Raw genomic sequence first — 18,031 nt, 5'->3', positions numbered from 1 at the left:
AAATTAATTTTTTTATTTTAAAAAATATTTAAAAATCATAAAAAATAGAGAAAAATCATTAAAAATCTGAAAAAAATGAACAAAAAATCAGAAATTAAGAAAAATGTATTCAAATATAAAAAAGATCATCATACATAAGGAACATTCATGTGTATTAACGACACATTAAAAAATAAGAAATCAAATTTTCAAGAATAACATATAAACATCCATCACGATTTTAAACTTGAAAATTTTATAGAATCTTAGGACTTAGAGTCTTAGGACTTGGAGTTTTAGGACTTAGATTACATCACAATTTTATAAGTTCAAAACATATAGTTATCATCTTTCCTGATTCAACGATAATATCTTCCAAATTGATGAATCCTTGGTTATTTTTGATGAAAATGGGCAAAATCTCTCCCTCCTATGTCTATTGGAGTCTTTAAATACAAGAAGAGAGAGGGGGAGGAGTGTTTAAACTTTTAAAAAATAAAGAAATATGTGTTTTCTCCCGTATCGTACGATACAGAGGTGTATCGCCCGTATCGTACGATACGGACGCGTATTGTGTTTCAAACATGTATCGTACGATACAGACGATACGCATACGATACAGACGCGTATCGTGTTTCAAACACGTATCGTATAGGTTTTCTTGACCTATACGATACGTATCGTACGATACGCGTCCGTATCGTACGATACGGATAACATTGCTTAATGGTATACACCCACATTCAAAGATAACAATTCTCTTTTTTGTAGTGATTTAAATTCACTCTCCTTTTGCTCACATGAAATTGAGTATTATAAAATGGATACAGTGTCATGATTAACATAATCCATGCAATAATTGCTTCTAGACAATTTTCTGATCCTTGGCAGGCTTGATAGGAAGAGCAGTGCAGGACGTGCAACTTACAGTATCATAAGAAACCAATATTTGTTTACATCTGAAAGCATATATAGCCAAGCACACTAAAGAGGACCACACACCTTCACATTTCTGCATGCATAAATAGTTCAAATACTTTCTTCTTCTTGCAACCCCAATGGCATCTCCAGGAGCACAAGGAGTTAAACGTATCCATTCTTTTTGACTGAAGGGAGATGATTGTTGCTGTTGAGGGTGACTTAGAAAGAAAAACTGCATAGCCATCATCCATGTACTCTGTTCCCACTGGGAAGAGTTGCCACAGAAGGCTTCCTCCACCACCTCCTCCCTTCTTTATGGAGCTTAGCAGAGTGCTATAGACCGTATTTATGAGTGTGTCACGAAAGCTGTCGTTATAACCGCCATCTTTCGATGAAACACCAAATTCTGAGAACAAAATTGGCATATTAAGTGCATTCTCTGCATCATTAATGTGAGATTCCATCCATGTTTTCGTGAACTGAAGGTGAGCATCACTGACGGTTGATGTGATCCTACACACCCAAGCAAGTTAGCATGTTTAGCTTCTGTCTGTTGCCAGTGGTGTAATATTCTAAAAACATTAACAGTGAAATATGTGTTGGACATAGTTCTTGTTCCTAGGGAAGGTATACTTACACACACACACAGAGAGAGAGAGAGAGAGAGAGAGAGAGAGAGAGAGCTGACCATGCATCGGCGTATATGTGCGCAGAAGCAAAATCAATGGCAAAAGCTTTATGGTTTCTGAGAAAATCTGTGCCGACTTGTTTTACAGATGTGTTTGGATTGAATTGCACCTTGTCTGGGCTCGAAGGACCATAAAACCCTTCTGATCCAATCTCTAGCAGGTGAGCTTGGTCTATTGACTTCACGTACATTGACATCTCTTCTACCCATGCCTGAACACCAAAATCACTACTTTTCAGTTCAAACCGCAAGCTCGATTTGCGCAGGTGCAACACACACACACAAGTATGTGCTTGAATCACATATGACCTGAAACTGATCACCAGAAGGGTCTGATAAACACCGAGGCTCGTTCATCAGCTCCCAGGCAAAGATGGTCGGATCATCCTTGTACGTCACGTTGGTGAAGCTATTAACTCTCGTCAAGACAGTCTTCACACACACACACACACACACACACACACACACACACACACACACAGAACGTCAACATTGTATGGAAAAGAATTTACAAAGAAACTACCATTAAAAAATGGATCCAGAAAAGGTATCCATGTAAATGTAACCTAAAGCAAGACATCCCCAACATATTTCCTTTATTCCAAGTCTTAAAATTATGTTAGCCTCAAGGGAGTTGATGCAAGAAAAGCAGTTAGAGTTCAAATCTCACAGACTTCAGATTCCCCATGAATCTAGCAGTTATGGGTCTTAGCCACCGGATTTTACACTGCCCGGGAATGCGACAAAGTTCCACATCTTGCATCCGATTTGGACCTGGTAGAAATGAAGAGATAAGTGTTCAAACTACATTTATTCCTAATTTATGCACTGCACGAGCTATTATATTTCTACGACTTGGGGATATGAAGTCCATTTTCTACTGTCTAATGGGCAGTCAATAATCATCAATCTACAAAATCAGTCAACCAAACAAGTGAGCTGCCATATGACAATCAATAGATCAGCAGTTTGTCACAGGCTAAACATTGTTATTAACCAACAAAATTAGTTTAGCACTTAAATATGACAAGCAGTCTCACTTGATTTCAAACCAATACCGGTTGACTGTGAGCATAGCCATAAGCCAAGTAGATTCAATCTTAGGCAAGGTGATATTTTATATCCAGTACTAGACCCGGTTCGTGGTTTGCAATGGATTGGTTTGTATTAGATATCCGAACAAAACTGAAAACAGAACCGGATATGGGCAGAAACCATTTTGATGACAATGCTTCATGGGTCGAAAAAAATGTCCAACTCGAATGTGGAGGTCAGGTTTGAGACACAGTATTGCTTGCATGTCGTACCAGACCTGGATATATACAAACGTATTTTGTTAGTAAAAAGCATATGTCGAAAGACCCTTTACATTATACACATCGGGTTTGAGATTCCTTTTCTTGATCCAATTCAATCTATAACGGTCCTCGAATCCGACCAGATGATAACTGGATGTGAGACGTAACAACTAACAATCTGTTGTTGGCATCACTTCCTGTTTGGACACCTTTGAATTTGGATCAAATCATGGATATCCATAATGCCAGACCTATTTATCGGTAGTTTTAGTTTAGAAAATGGATGGCCTCTCTAAAGACCAGAAACATTGAAAGAGAATGAAAGATTGCCTTGATATGAGATTTGAAGTAGCCCTTGAGAGTTGGATCTGAAAAGAAATCATCATCAGAAGTGAGATTGAGGCCTGCAGATCTTCCCCATTTGACATACTGAGCTTTGCCACCGTAAGCCTCCCAGTTGTTTGAGAGTGACAAAATAAGCCTGATTTTGTATCGCTTTGCCTCGCTAATCACAAAGTCTAGTCCCTGTAACATCCACAATACATCCAAATCAAAGATCATGAGCTGGTTACTGTTAATTAAGCCCTCCCCAAGAAGGCGATCATCCTGCAGGACCTGCACCAATGTGTAAGATCTAAAAAGCTTCATTTCAAGGGTTTTTCCCCGGCTCTTAAGAGCGTTCAGTTGATCGATTTCGCTTCGGACTCGCGTAGAAAAATATAAAGGATTTAACACAAGATCGAAGGTCTAATGATGGTGATAATATTTGGTCATGTAGTCATTGAATAGAGAAATTAAAACTCAACGCTTGCCTTGAAGACGTCTTCATCATAAACTCCAGGTGATTTCTGCAAGGCTCTCCATCCACCATCATTGAAAGCCCATGTCCTGCACACTGAGAGGCCAACAGAAGAAGCCTGCTGGAATATCTCACTGACTTTGCCCTTCGTTGAGGCATCAACAGCAAAGATCATCAGCCAGTATGTGTTGAAGCCATTGACATAGAAGGGTCTGCTATTGACCACAAACTGGCTGCCCTTTCTGCCCACCATTGCCCATTCTTCATCCTCCAGTTCCTCGCAGTTGCAGAATCTGGTACAATTCAGCAGAACAATCAAAATCCAGAGAAATGCCTCCACAGAATGTGAGGAAAAAATGTTTTTCTCTTTGTGGCTATTCATCTTCTTTGGTTATGGCAATGTGTCTTCCAATTTGAATGAGACTCTCTATATATATGTATATAATTTAAGTTATTGGGAATGCATGTTAGGAAAACGGGTGCTTCTGTTACTTGAGTAATGCGAAAGAATGAAAGTGGAAATGGTTGGCTTTACTTTGAAGGGAGGACTTATCATCTTCACCATTGAATCTGAATCGCCAACAACAAACTCCAAACGACAGATAGCAAATTGACAATAGGAACTTGGTCGACGGTTTTTCAGCCATTTGCTTAGAAAAGACCGGCTGAATTGTTATTGGAGAAATGCTATCAGTCTCACAAATATATTTAGTATCGAGTTCAAATAATGCCCATTTTACAAGTCCTGCTGATATCTCTGCGCTTTGTACTCTAGAGGGCCGATCCACCAGCAGGTGTTTTCCGGAGTTCTAGAGGGCATGACATTGTTGGTTTTAATGCTTCCTTTTTTGTGCTTTTATGAGTTTCTTGGATTTAAAACATTATAGAAAGAGTGACATTTGATTAAAAAAAACAGATGAATAAGAAGGAAACAAGGAACAAAGATCATTGTAGCTGTAAATTAAAAAACCACTTTTGAGATTTCAAATGGCTCTAACAAAGATATACTTTTCCATGCCGTCTACAGCAGGCTTTTTCTTCCACAGATCATATCAGTTCGTACGGCAAACAAAGACAGTATAAATTGTGTGACAGAGGAAAGAAAACCTTTTCTTGGCTTAAACAACAAGGGACGGTGACAGTGGATCTGCCTCCAAGTCAAGACATTAGTGCCTTTTGTTACCTTTAAAGGAGCATGTACCCACAACTCAAAAATGCGATTCTGGGGCAACAGTTTTGGAATTTCATCGATCTCAAACGTGCATCAAACATCGTGAAATGTCATCATAGAGTTAAGAAAAGTGAAAAAATGAAACATGCTTTGAGTCCTGATAAACGCTAGCCGTTGGATTGTCCAAACTGGGAGCAAGATGTGGGGCTTACGTACCTCGCACGCTTGAGCCAGCCCAGGAATCGCTTCTTCCATCGCCCTCCTTCTGCACTCCCCATGGAAGGAAAGCCTCTCTCCCTTCCTTCCACAGAAGAGAGAGAAAGTGAGTGAGTGAGAGAGAGAGAGAGCCTCCCTCCTGCCACATGGACTGAGAGGACGGCTTTGTCGTTGACTTGGTGATACGGACAAATGACGTTATTTTTAAAGGGTTTGCAAAGGAACGAAACCGGAAATACAAATACTCCACCTCTTTTAAAATTTTCCTTGCAAATTAAGCACTTGTTCTCGTCTTTTCACGTATTTTTTCTCTCGATATTTTCCAGCAAAGCATTGATGAAATTAATCCTCTCGCGAGCGAGATGAATAGGGACGATGGAAATTTAATGTCATAAACATTCGATCATAAAGCCCAACCACTTTCAACTCGTCCCTTTAAATGCTGGCGCTGTGTGGTGGGCGGGGAAGAATATCTGCTACCGACATTAGTGCATCCAGTTGGTTCTTCTTGGTTGTGGGTGGTAAGAGCAGAAGATCTGCATCTTCTTAAATTTTTGAAGCCTTTTTTCTCTTTAATTCTAGTTATCTAATCATCGATCAAAAAGTATTTATTTTTTATATTGACATCTTCTTTAACATTTTAAAATTTATTATTAGTTGCTGTAATTTGATTTTGATTCCACCCTTGAGCTTGAGCTTGAGCTTGAGCTTGTGGGTGGAGTCCGGCGAAGTGGTTTTGTGGTTCACATTTGATGATCTCTTCATTCATTTCAAGGCTCCGGAAAGATGACCACGAATTTGGATCCAGTGGGGTCCACCCTACCTCAAACACCAGGCTACAGGAAAAGGACGACCGGATCAGATATAATAATCCAAATATCAGATATGTCCAATCAGAATTCACCCCCAAATGTCCATTTGCCTCAGATTTATGCTTTCACATTTTGATATTCAACATTTTCCACTATTTTCGAATTTACTCGTTACTCTTCCATGCAATACACTTTCAAGGTCAAGAGTTTAAAAACTTGCGACTTTAACAATGTCGGTGGTCATTATGGTTTTGTTTTCAGAAATTTTGTATGAGGAGGGTTGAATTATAGTTTTAAAATTTTAACTGTAATGAAATATATTTTCCAAACCTTTATATAGGATAAATAATTTTTTTTTAAAATTTACATATAAATTTTTGAAAAAAAAATGAATAAAGGTCAAGACCCCTACCAGCCCCTCTTGGGGCTGCCCCTGCTTTCAACTTTGATAGCACTCAAAAGGCTTTTCCAAATATTCTCAATCTATTGACAACCAACAAATTAGTGACCACTTAGTCTTTTTTAAGGATTTTTTTTTTTGGTGGGGTTGGAGGTGAGGGAGTGGACGATGACATTCTAAAAACGTCGTGTTTGACTCAAAATGTCGTTTTGTCTTTAAAAAGGTGTTTTTGAATTTTTGGTTAACACATAATTAGGTTTGAAAAAAAAAATCTAGTTTTGTAAAGACCTAGTTTTAAAAAAGGAGTGAATAACTGGAACCCTCCCTCTAAGTTATTAATAGAAAATTGTCTCGAGATTGTCATCCGAACACAAACACTAGTTTTAAAAAACTTATTAAAATTTTTAGTTAGGTTTTTGAGGGTGTATGTAACTTTCGTTAGAAGATAATTATGGTTTATGAGATTCCAAGTTCAAGGTTTGACCTAGTTGAAATGTCACTGTGTGAGTACAGCAAGTTAAACGAGATCAACAATGGCTTTCAGTTTATAGTTTAACCAATGAACTTTTTTGTATAAGGGGCCGAACAATACAAATTACACATGATTATAGTCAAATTCTATTGATATAGATATGCTCAACTAAATAATTAACGACATTTCACTTTTACTAAATGTGGCATTAAAGAGGAACATAATCTGCCCTCTCGGCAATTGATCTTACCCGGAGAACGCTGCCTGGCCCGGAAAATTTCCGATTCGGTCAAGTTACGATTCTTGAAGTCTCAGCATGAGCCGCGCTGGTACAGATGGGTAGTGGATATCATAAAACAACAGCGAGCATAGAGCCTGGAGGAGACGATAATAACGTCTCTCTCTCTCTCTCTCGGCGATGCAGAGACTTGCGAAGTTCCAGGCCTGAGAGAAGAAGAAGAAGAAGGAGATAATAAAGCAAAAAAAAAAGGAGACGCATCTTGTATCGCCCAGGCGAGCTCTCGTTCTTCCCATGCCGCTGCTTCCTTCGTTTAGATTTTCAAGGATTTCGGTGGCGTTCGCTTCATGTAAAGGTTCTTCGGAGAGACTTATGCGCGTTCCTCGGTTCAGTGGGAAGTTGGGAGTCGTTGGTTGCTCTCAGAATCACAGACCACAACAGGATCTCTCTCATATATGGTATAACGCCGTCGCTTCCTCCCATTTTTTAAAATTTTTGCTCTACAGCTTGTCTTGAGCTTGTTTAAACCATTCTTTGCTGGAAGTTCGCGCATTCACCGATATTTTGTTTGGTTGGTCGTTGCAAAATATGAAATCTTTGTAGATATTTTGCTCTGGTTGTGCGCTTTGATAGGAAATGAAACTTAGGCCGTGTGTGTTTTCCCCTATTCGCTTTTTTCATTGGTCCTGATTTATTTTGTTTAGGATGGCATTGCAGTCTTGTTTGTCAACCTACAACAAGATCTTATGTGGGTGTCTGTGATGATTGATTTTAAGTGCTGAAATACGGGCCTTCGTTGCATAGCCTTGAGTATAGATGGCTTCATCATCCCTTTCCCCTGTTTAAAAGAGAGAGGTTTTTCTTTGTGTCGCCTTAGCTTCACCTTAGAAGGGACTATTTTATCGGTCAAGGAAGAGGTTTCTCATTGACCTTCAGTGACGCAAAACTTTACATTAGATCAGCCATTTGATTACTCTTTTGTGGTGTACCCCTTGACTATGTGCTGGCTGTTGGTGAAAGAACCATTGGCAAGTGAGAACAAAGCTTTCAACCATCACCATCATGGTTGTTAATTATTTTCTTTATGCTTTATGCTTTATTTATCACTGGATTAAAAATCTCATTGGTAACTAAACATCATTGTCCGTTTCTTTTGGTCACCTACTCTAGCAAAAATTTGTTTGCTTGTTTGGGTGCAAGTTTCTGTATCATGAAGACAATGTTTTGCTGCTCATGTGACCTTTACCATCCTTTTTTGTTTTATGTAACATGCATTAAGTGACATGAATATATCTGCATTGTGTGACTTGGAGGACCTTCCTCAGTACATCAATTACAAATATATAAATGAAATTTGTTCTTAGAGGCATCTGTATATGTAGTCAAATGATATATTTTTTTTTGCTAGGCATTAAAGCAGATGATGATTTGGTTTTTGTTTGCAAATATTTTCCTTGGTGAAGGCAGACATCTAAAAGAGATATCGAGTTGACGTCCTCTTTCTTGAAAAAAAATAAAGGTAAAAATTTTCTGAATGTCTTTTTGGGATAACTTGCTAACTGCTTTCCTCATTTCAGTACATGGGTTTCCCTTAATGACAAGAATTTTATATTGCTTTTTCAGAGTTTTATATTTCACCCCTCCTTCCACCTGCCAACTCTTCAAAGGCCATTCTTTCATCATCAGGAATCCTGCCAAGAAAAACCCAACAAGGCTAAAAGCCATTTTTGGAGATCTCTCGCATAATTTAGCCACTGCTTTGAGCTCTTCAGGATTGGAAGACTATGGGTTTGTGCTTCCATTGGTTAAATACGGTCTTTCTCTTGTTCAAAGCATAGAGGATTTGCCAGAGGGGCAGAGGATTTGGGTCCTGTCTTTTATGGCTTTCAGTTGGATTTACTTGAATGCAAGGCCTGGAGTGTTGATCGGTGCAATCGATGCTTATCTTTTGGCACCCTTGCAACTAGGTCTTGATAGTGTCTTAGGGAGGAGGAACCTGAAGAAGACGGATTTTGTGCTAGGGGACAGGTTGGGAGAAGGAACATTTGGGGTGGTTTATTATGGGGCAATGGTGCCCAAGAATTCTGGGTTGCAGGAGGAGGAGGCAGTAAGGAGGACGGGGAGGAGGGTCAGAAGCCCACAAATGGATGAAAGGTTTAAGAATTCTCAGAAGGTCATTCTTAAGAAGGTTTGCACTCTCTCTCTTTCTCTCTGATCTGGCTACACGTTCCTGTGGCTGGGTCAATTTTGTCAAGGACTTGTGCTTCTCTCTTTCAAAACGTTGCATTTCCCGATTTAACTGTTTCTTTTGGTCTCTTCTGGTTGGTTGTTCTGAGAACAAAATGACTGGTTGTTCAGAGACCAAAATGATAGTCATACATATCTTCATTACACGAGTATTCACACAATTGCTGTAAGGAACATTTGATGATATTGATAGGTGACGGACTCTCCTTGTGCTTCTATGTCACATCACAAAATTGTACTACCGATATATGCCTGTTTATCCTATGTATGCATGCAAGACCAACAATTTTCTGCTAAGCAGGTCAAGGTTGAAATTGAAGGAGCCAAAGAATGTGGAGACTTTGAGGAGTGGTTCAACTATAGACTCTCAAGAGCTGCTCCAGAGACTTGTGCTGAATTCCTCGGGAGTTTCGTGGCTGATAAAACGGTTTCACAATTTACCAAAGGTGGCAAATGGCTAGTTTGGAAATTTGAGGTACTCAACTGGAAGCTTTAGCGATTCATGTTAACGGTAAAAATATTTTCCAAAATGTTCTTATGTGGCTTCTTGGCAAGTTCATGTTGTACTTCCGGCGCTGAAAATGATTGCCAATGGTCGATAAATGCTTGGCTCAGGACTTGCCACATAGAACACTTAAAGCATGCAGGCTGTACTCTCTAGTTAGACTTCAAGTTGCTGAAGATTGTAAAATCTATGGTCCCAATAGAAGAGGTATCCCAAATCAGGCCACATTGTTGAAGCCATTTCCTGGGTGAATTGGGCCTTGAACCTAATTTACTTTGATTGTAGTGTCTGAATCCTTGCATTGTGCAATTATATGGGCAGATTTTCTGTTGCTAAAGGGAAATTTCCTATCCTTCTGGCTTGCTGTAACTGTATATACTTTCATTGTGCCAACATTCACCAGGGGGATCTGACTCTGGCTGACTACATGAAGACCGCAATTTCCCAATGAACTTGGAATCCATAATGTTTGGACGTGTTTTAAAGGGAATGGATACTACCCAAAGGAATGCATTGATCATCAAACAGATAATGCGTTAAATTATCACTTCTCTCAGGAAGATTCATGATACAGGCATTGTTCATCGAGATGTAAAGCCAGCAAACTTGGTGGTCACCAGAAAAAGGCAGATAAAGCTTATTGACTTTGGGGCTGCAACTGATTTACGAATTGGCAAGAACTATGTACCAGATCGGGGACTGCTTGATCCAGACTATTGTCCCCCAGAGCTGTTTGTGCTTCCAGAAGAGACACCAAGTCCTCCCCCGGCACCCATTGCAGCTCTTTTTTCTCCAATTCTGTGGCAGGTGTGGCTTTGTGCTTTATTTTTACTGGCCTTGAGAGAATAAGAAAAGGAAACATACTCATTCTAGGGCTTTGTCGACATGGTGGGATGTTTTTCTTTCTTTGTTCCTTCCGTGGCCAAACAATGCAAGAACCATTTCAGATTTTTAAATGACCTCTTTCTAAGATGATTTTGTGAGAACCTTCTCGCTTAAGTACAAAAAACTTAAATATCCAGCATAACAATAATCCGACATCCTTATTTTCTGCTTGGTGGTGACCGAGCAGCTGCTGCCTTTTCAAAGCTAAGCATTGCTAGCCAGTGAATTTTCTAAATGCACCAATGTGAGAATTTCATTCCTTGTTTAATTTTATGAGTCAAAAACTGCATGTTAAAGTTTTTTCTTCTTCTGCATTTGATTCTTTTGAAATGGAAATTATGCACTAACGTTATGAAAATTAAGAACATTAAGTCGTGCGACACTGAATGCCCCTTTTTTGATTTGTGTGTTTATAAGCACATCTGAGTTTCATCCTTGATTCCAGCTGCTTAAATTGGTCCGCAAAACTATACCATGTGGCATCATTTTGTAACAGAAATGGTAATTTAATGAATGGTCAGCTTTTTTTCTCGTTATAATGTTGTGGTATTGTTATTGCCAGTTTAAACGTTCTGCACGAAATTTCATATTGTTCACCATTTTTCTTGAAACCTATGGAACTTGGCCTTTTCTCTTTGTTTACTGTCTACCTACTGATAATTGAGGATACGTGCTGATGATTCTCTTTGATGCATTACAACTGCTAATCAGTGAATTTAGATCCTTGAGGATACGGTAAATAATTTCCAACCTTGTATAATTTAAGCTTATAATAGCATACCCTTTGGAGAGCTGTGATACCGTTCTGCCTTTGCATGCTTCTCTCTCGCCCTAACCCTTACAGCGTTGTATGTGCCTACTCAATATATAATACTTGACTTTCTTTTGACTGTTTGCAGGTTGAAATTATTATCAGCTAAGAAGCACAAGCACCCTGCATCTCATTTCACAAATTTGGGGATTAAGAAAATGCATGTAGAAGAAAAACCAGAGCCAAGTGCATGAGGAAAGAGTGTACCACTAAAACTAAGAAACAGAGACAAGCCAACAATTGATTTGGATTGGAAAATTTTGTAGCTTGAGCAGCTTAGCCACTTGTAACAGAGTCACGCTTAGGTTTTGTCAAACAACACTCTACTTCATGTTTCCGAGCAGAGAAAATTAGAAATATGATTATCTCTTAAAATTGGCAGATTCCAAAATGGATGTTGTGCATGTATCATAGAAGTTGAAGTAATTTTTTACTCTTAATCCATAAGCTGGCAAAGTGGATGAATAACCATGTATCATTTTCGCCTGCAAGTGGGTTGGCTGGATCTAATGTCTCACATGGAGGATGTGTTTCCATGTCGAAAGTTGACACCTGTAAAAATATCATCTGGAAAATAACGAAGTCCAGGAACTTCTTGAAACTGTTCTGTGTTCGCATGGCTTCATTCACAAGCCAATACCAGTCTTGGAAGACCAAGAGGGTGTTTTCTGCCATTGCTTGACTAAATCTGTAGTCTATCAGAGTACTCCAACTACACTATCTTTCACTTTTCTGATATCGTCTTCTGTCTCCTTAATTTGTGTTGGAAAGATTTATAAAACTTGCTGTGTTCTTTATGCTTCAGTCATAAGCAAGCAGCCAGTCCATCTCACCGGGGATTGCATGTCTACTTTATGACAGTCGTTCTGCAGTTGCTCACATATATATTGCTATATAGCGTGCACAGAAGGGCCATATCTGTTATAATCACAACCAGATATGATCTGTTGAGAAGGAGCAACTTTTGAAATCCAGAACTATTATGTTTAATGGTATACACCCACATTCAAAGATAACAAATCTCTTTTTTGTAGTGAATATTTAAATTCACTCTCCTTTTGCTCACATGAAATTGAGTATTATAAAATGGATACAGTGTTATGATTAACATAATCCATGCAATAATTGCTTCTAGACAAGTTTCTGATCCTTGGCAGGCTTGATAGGAAGAGCAGTGCAGAACGTGCAACTTACAGTATCATAAGAAACCAATATTCGTTTACATCTGAAAGCGTATAGAGCCAAGCACGCTAAAGAGGACCACATGCCATCACATTTCCGCATGCATAAATAGTTCAAATTCTTTCTTCTTCTTGCAACCCCAATGGCATCTCCAGGAGCACAAGGAGTTAAACGTATCCATCCTTTTTGACTGAAGGGAGATGATTGTTGCTGTTGAGGGTGACTTAGAAAGAAAAACTGCATAGCCATCATCCATGTACTCTGTTCCCACTGGGAAGAGTTGCCACAGAAGGCTTCCTCCCCCACCTCCTCCCTTCTTTATGGAGCTTAGCAGAGTGCTATAGACCGTATTTATGAGTGTGTCACGAAAACTGTCGTTATAACCGCCATCTTTTGATGAAACACCAAATTCTGAGAACAAAATTGGCATATTAAGTGCATTCTCTGCATCATTAATGTGAGATTCCATCCATGTTTTCGTGAACTGAAGGTGAGCATCACTGATGGCTGATGAGATCCTACACGCCCAAGCAAGTTAGCATGTTTAGCTTCTGTGTCTGTTGCCAGTTGTGTAATATTCTAAAAACATTAACAGTGAAATATGTGTTGGACATAGTTCTTGTTCCTAGGGGAGTGAAATATGTGTTGGACATAGTTCTTGTTCCTAGGGGAAGTATGCTCACAGAGAGAGAGAGAGAGAGAGCTGACCATGTATCGGCGTATATGTGCGCAGAAGCAAAATCAATGGCAAAAGCTTTATGGTTTCTGAGAAAATCTGTGCCGATTTGTTGTGCAAATGTGTTTGGATTGAATTGCACCTTGTCTGGGCTCGAAGGACCATAAAACCCTTCTGATCCAATCTCTAGCAGGTGAGCTTGGTCTATTGACTTCACGTACATTGAGATCTCTTCTACCCATGCCTGAACACCAAAATCACCACTTTTCAGTTCAAACCCGCAAGCCCCATTTGCGCAGGTGCAACACACACACAAGTATCTGCTTGAATCATATATGACCTGAAATTGATCACCAGAAGGGTCTGATAAACACCGAGGCTCGTTCATCAGCTCCCAGGCAAAGATGGTAGGATCATCCTTGTACGTCACGTTGGTGAAGCTATTAACTCTCGTCAAGACAGTCTTCACACACACACACAGCGTTAACACTGCATGGAAAAGAAACTACAAAGAAACTACCAACAAAAAATGGATCCAGAAAAGGTATCCGTATAAATGTAACCTAAAGCCAGACATCCCCAACATATTTCCTTTGTTCCAAGTCTTGAAATTATGTTAGCCTCAAGGGAGTTAATGCAAGAAAATCAGTTAAGTTCAGATCTCAAAGACTTCCCATTCCCCATAAATCTAGCAGTTATGGGTCTTGGGGAGGGATACTAGCCACGGGATTTTACACTGCCCGGGAATGCGACAAAGTCCCACGTCTTGCATGCGATTTGGTCGTGCTAAAAATGAAGAGATAAGTCTTCAAACGATATTTATTACTAACTTATGCACTGCACGAACTATTATGTTTCTACGACTTTGGGGATATGAAGGCCATTTTGTACTGTCTACTGGGCATTTAATAATCGTCAATCTACAAAATCAGTCAACCAAACAAGTGAGCTGCCATATGACAATCAATAGATCAGTAGTTTGTCACAGACTAAACATTGTTATTAGCCAACAAAATTAGTTTAGCATTTAAATGACTCACTTGATTTCCAACCAATACCGGTTGACTGTGAGCATAGCCATACGCCAAGTAGATTCAATCTTAGGCAAGGTGATATTTTATATCCAGTACTAGACCCGGTTCGTGGTTTGCAATGGATTGGTTTGTATTAGATATCCAAACAAAACTGAAAACAGAACCGGATATGGGCAGAAACCATTTTGATGACAATGCTTCATGGGTCGAAAAAAATGTCCAACTCGAATGTGGAGGTCAGGTTTGAGACACAGTATTGCTTGCATGTCGTACCAGACCTGGATATATATAAACGTATTTTGTTAGTAAAAGCATATGTCTAAAGACCCTTTACATTATACACATCGGGTTTGAGATTCCTTTTCTTGATCCAATTCAATCTATAACGGTTCTCGAATCCGACCAGATGATAACTGGATGTGAGACGTAACAATCTGTTGTTGGCATCACTACCTGTTCGGACACCTTTGAATTTGGATCAAATCATGGATATCCATAATTCCAGACCTATTTATCGGTAGTTTTAGTTTAGAAAATGGCTGGCCTCTCTAAAGACCAGAAACATTGAAAGAGAATGAAAGATTGCCTTGATATGAGATTTGAAGTAGCCCTTGAGAGTTGGATCTGAAAAGAAATCATCATCAGAAGTGAGATTGAGGCCTGCAGATCTTCCCCATTTGACATACTGAGCCTTGCCACCATAAGCCTCCCAGTTGTTTGAGAGTGACAAAATAAGCCTGATTTTGTATCGCTTTGCCTCGCTAATCACAAAGTCTAGTCCCTGTAACATCCACAATACATCCAAATCAAGGATCACGAGCTGGTTACTGTTAATGAAGCCCTCCCCAAGAGGCCGATCATCCTGCACCAATGTGTAAGATCTAAAAAGATTCATTTCACGGGGTTTTCCCCGGTTGTTAAGAGCATTCAGTTGATCGTTTTCACTTCGGACTCGCTTAGAAAAATATGAAGGATTTAACACAAGATCGAAGGTCTAATGATGGAGATAATATTTGGTCATGTAGTCATTGAATAGAGAAATTAAAACTCAACGCTTGCCTTGAAGACGTCTTCATCATAAACTCCAGGTGATTTCTGCAAGGCTCTCCATCCACCGTCATTGAAAGCCCATGTCCTGCACACTGAGAGGCCGACAGAAGAAGCCTGCTGGAATATCTCACTGACTTTGCCCCTCGTTGAGGCATCAACAGCAAAGATCATCAGCCAGTATGTGTTGAAGCCATTGACATAGAAGGGTCTGCTATTGACCACAAACTGGCTGCCCTTTCTGCCCACCATTGCCCATTCTTCATCCTCCAGTTCCTCGCAGTTGCAGAATCTGGTACAATTCAGCAGAACAATCAAAATCCAGAGAAATGCCTCCACAGAATGTGAGGAAAAAATGTTTTTCTCTTTGTGGCTATTCATCTTCTTTGGTTATGGCAATGTGTCTTCCAACTTGAATGAGACTCTATATATATATATAATTTAAGTTATTGGGAGTGCATGTCAGGAAAACGGGTGCTCCTGTTACTTGAGTAATGCGAAAGAATGAAAGTGGAGATGGTTGGCTTTACTTTGAAGGGAGGACTTATTATCATCACCATTGAATCTGAGTCGCCAACAACAAACTCCAAATGACAGATACCAAATTGACAATACGAACTTGGTCGACGGTTTTTCAGCCATTTGATTCGAAAAGACCCGCGGAATTGTTATTGGAGAAATGCTATCAGTCTCACAAATATATTTAGTATCGAGTTCAAATAATGTCCATTTTACAAGTCTTGCTGATATATCTGCTCTTTGTATTAAAAAAAAAAACAGATGAATAAGAAGGAAACAAGGAACAAAGATCATTGTAGCTCTAAACTAATAAACTGCTTTTGAGATTTCAAATGGCTCTAACAAAGATACACTTTTCCATGCCGTCTACAGCAGGCCTTTTCTTCCACAGATCATATCAATTCAATACGGCAAACAAGGACAGTATAAATTGAGTGACAGAGGAGAAAGAAAACCTTTTCTTGACTTAAACAACAAGGGATGGTGACACTGGCTCTGCCTCCAAGTGAAGACATTAGTGCCTTTTGTTACCTTTAAAGGAGCATATACTATATTGCCCACACTTAATCATACGACAAACTATCATCCCAATCGAACATTTTTTAAGATAATAAAGTAATTTTTATACTGTTCAAACATATGGAATGTTACATTTAATTGCATACTTTTCTCTTTCTGATCATAGCAAGAACTTGGCAGAATGAATAACCAAAACGATTAACATGTTGCAATCATGTCTTAAAGATGCTGACATGAATCCCAAAGACATTTCAAATATCCCCATTAATACAAAACAAATTTTTTTATTGACTGGACATGTCTGTATTTTATTTTCACTTGCAAAGTATGCTTAATGACTTCGATAAGTACAAATAACTAGTACATGGTTAAAATTTTCTTAACAAAATGTACGCACAACTCGAAATGCGATTCCGGGGCAACAGTTTTTGGAATTTCATCCATCTCAAACGTCCACCGTTAGAGTTAAGAAAAGTGAAAAAATGAAACATGCTTCGGGTCCTGATAAACACCAGCGGTTGGGTTGTCCAAACTGGGAGCAAGATGTGGGGCTTACGTACCTCGCACGCTTCAGCCAGCCCAGGAATCGCTTCTTCCATCGTCCTCCTCCTGCACCCCCCATGGAAGGAAAGCCTCTCCCCCTTCCTTCCTTCCTTACTTACACAGAAGAGAGAGAAAGTGAGTGAGTGAGAGAGAGAGAGAGACTCCCTAGTCCTGCCATGTGGACTGAGAGGACGCCTCATTGTAGCTTTGTCGTTTAGAACAAAAAAAACTTTTAATAACGGATAAATAACGTTATTTTTAAAGGGTTTGCAAAGGAACGAAACCGGAAATACTCCACCTCTTTTAAATTTTTTCTTGCAAAACAAGCACTCGTTCTTATCTTTTCAAGTATTTTTTTCTCGATCTTTTCCGGCAAAGCATTGATGAAATTAACCTTTTGAAAAGAAAATCCTACCTAGATGAATATGGACGATCGAAATTTAATGTCATAAACATTCGATCATCAAGCCCAATCACTTTCAACTCCTCCCTTTAAATGCTCGCGCTGTGTGGTGGGCGGGGAAGAATGTCTGCTGCCGACATTAGTGCATTGAGTTGGTTCTTCTTGCTGTGGATGGTAAGGGTCTTTAAAAAATATAATCCCTGCATCTTCTTAATTTTTTGTACATTTTGTCTCTTTAATTCTAGTTATCAAATCATCGATCAAATGACTGTATATATATAATTACATAACCAAGGTCCAAGATAAGCCTGTCAAATATATAAATCTTAAAATATTATGGTTATATATAAAAATAATAAACTATATATTAAAAACCTGTTATGGGGCTCACCCGACGTACCTGTTTTTTCGGGTCTGGGTCCGAGCTCGAGCCAAATCAGGTACCAGATACCCATCGGCGACATGACCGGGGCAAGCCCATACATGCTCATATCTTAATCAAGCACAGAAAAGTTTGACCACTGTGGTGTACTCGTATGGAACATCTTCTTAGAATGTGGGTAGGCATAGTTTGAGTTCTTCTTCTTCTTTTTTCAAAAGACATTTGACGCAAAGATTGGCATGCATTCAAGTTCAGTTCCCACTTACGCAAGTCTCATTGTTTCA

General features: G+C 39.2%; 3 protein-coding genes across 7 annotated transcripts; 1 reads left to right on the top strand and 2 right to left on the bottom strand.

The window, feature by feature from the left end:
• Window positions 1-766: 766 nt before the first annotated feature.
• Window positions 767-17,129, bottom strand: LOC116263391 (mannan endo-1,4-beta-mannosidase 6-like). 3 transcript variants are annotated; one of them, XM_050079981.1, is made up of 8 exons: window positions 16,980-17,129; window positions 3,699-3,978; window positions 3,217-3,411; window positions 2,804-2,900; window positions 2,259-2,362; window positions 1,898-2,020; window positions 1,589-1,800; window positions 767-1,413 (listed from the first exon to the last, which is right to left on the bottom strand). In XM_050079981.1, exons 1-8 carry the CDS (start codon window positions 17,039-17,041, stop codon window positions 984-986), a joined length of 1,503 nt encoding a protein of 500 aa, XP_049935938.1. In that variant the 5' UTR covers window positions 17,042-17,129; the 3' UTR covers window positions 767-983. The 3 variants fall into 3 exon arrangements, with proteins under 3 accessions (XP_049935938.1, XP_031498984.1, XP_049935939.1); XM_031643124.2 differs by lacking the exon at window positions 16,980-17,129 and adding an exon at window positions 5,073-5,240; XM_050079982.1 differs by lacking the exons at window positions 2,259-2,362; window positions 2,804-2,900; window positions 16,980-17,129 and adding an exon at window positions 5,073-5,237.
• Window positions 7,313-12,023, top strand: LOC116263393 (serine/threonine-protein kinase STN8, chloroplastic-like). Its single transcript, XM_031643130.2, is given in 7 exon segments — window positions 7,313-7,452; window positions 8,403-8,513; window positions 8,618-9,182; window positions 9,543-9,716; window positions 10,150-10,177; window positions 10,180-10,553; window positions 11,531-12,023. Coding segments are annotated over 5 exon segments (906 nt in total). The 5' UTR covers window positions 7,313-7,452; window positions 8,403-8,513; window positions 8,618-8,873; the 3' UTR covers window positions 11,552-12,023.
• LOC116263392 (mannan endo-1,4-beta-mannosidase 6-like) lies at window positions 12,608-15,777 on the bottom strand. Of its 3 annotated transcripts, none has more exons than XM_031643126.2 (5): window positions 15,394-15,777; window positions 14,921-15,196; window positions 13,641-13,763; window positions 13,333-13,544; window positions 12,608-13,142 (listed from the first exon to the last, which is right to left on the bottom strand). In XM_031643126.2, the coding sequence occupies exons 1-5, from the start codon at window positions 15,760-15,762 to the stop codon at window positions 12,713-12,715; spliced, it is 1,410 nt and encodes a 469-aa protein (XP_031498986.1). In that variant the 5' UTR covers window positions 15,763-15,777; the 3' UTR covers window positions 12,608-12,712. The 3 variants fall into 3 exon arrangements, with proteins under 3 accessions (XP_031498986.1, XP_031498989.1, XP_049935940.1); XM_031643129.2 differs by having other exon boundaries at window positions 14,921-15,115; XM_050079983.1 differs by lacking the exon at window positions 14,921-15,196.
• Window positions 17,130-18,031: the final 902 nt, after the last annotated feature.

The sequence above is a fragment of the Nymphaea colorata genome, chromosome 10 (assembly GCF_008831285.2).
Source record: "Nymphaea colorata isolate Beijing-Zhang1983 chromosome 10, ASM883128v2, whole genome shotgun sequence".
In the NCBI taxonomy this organism is placed as follows: Eukaryota; Viridiplantae; Streptophyta; class Magnoliopsida; order Nymphaeales; family Nymphaeaceae; genus Nymphaea; species Nymphaea colorata.
Note: the sequence above shows the minus strand (reverse complement) of the source record. Positions and strands in the feature narration are given on the sequence as shown.

Coding starts and splice junctions, on each gene's coding strand:
- LOC116263392 (XM_031643126.2), bottom strand. CDS start 15,762: ATGAATAGCCACAAAGAGAAAAACATTTTTTCCTCACATTCTGTGGAG. Junction 13,764..14,920: donor ACTTCAAATCTCATATCAAG/GCAATCTTTCAT, acceptor GTGTGTGTGAAG/ACTGTCTTGACGAGAGTTAA. Junction 13,545..13,640: donor CTTCTGGTGATCAATTTCAG/GTCATATATGAT, acceptor TTTGGTGTTCAG/GCATGGGTAGAAGAGATCTC.
- LOC116263391 (XM_050079981.1), bottom strand. CDS start 17,041: ATGGGGGGTGCAGGAGGAGGACGATGGAAGAAGCGATTCCTGGGCTGG. Junction 3,979..16,979: donor GGCTGGCTGAAGCGTGCGAG/GTACGTAAGCCC, acceptor GAATTGTACCAG/ATTCTGCAACTGCGAGGAAC. Junction 1,414..1,588: donor CACATATACGCCGATGCATG/GTCAGCTCTCTC, acceptor TTGGGTGTGTAG/GATCACATCAACCGTCAGTG.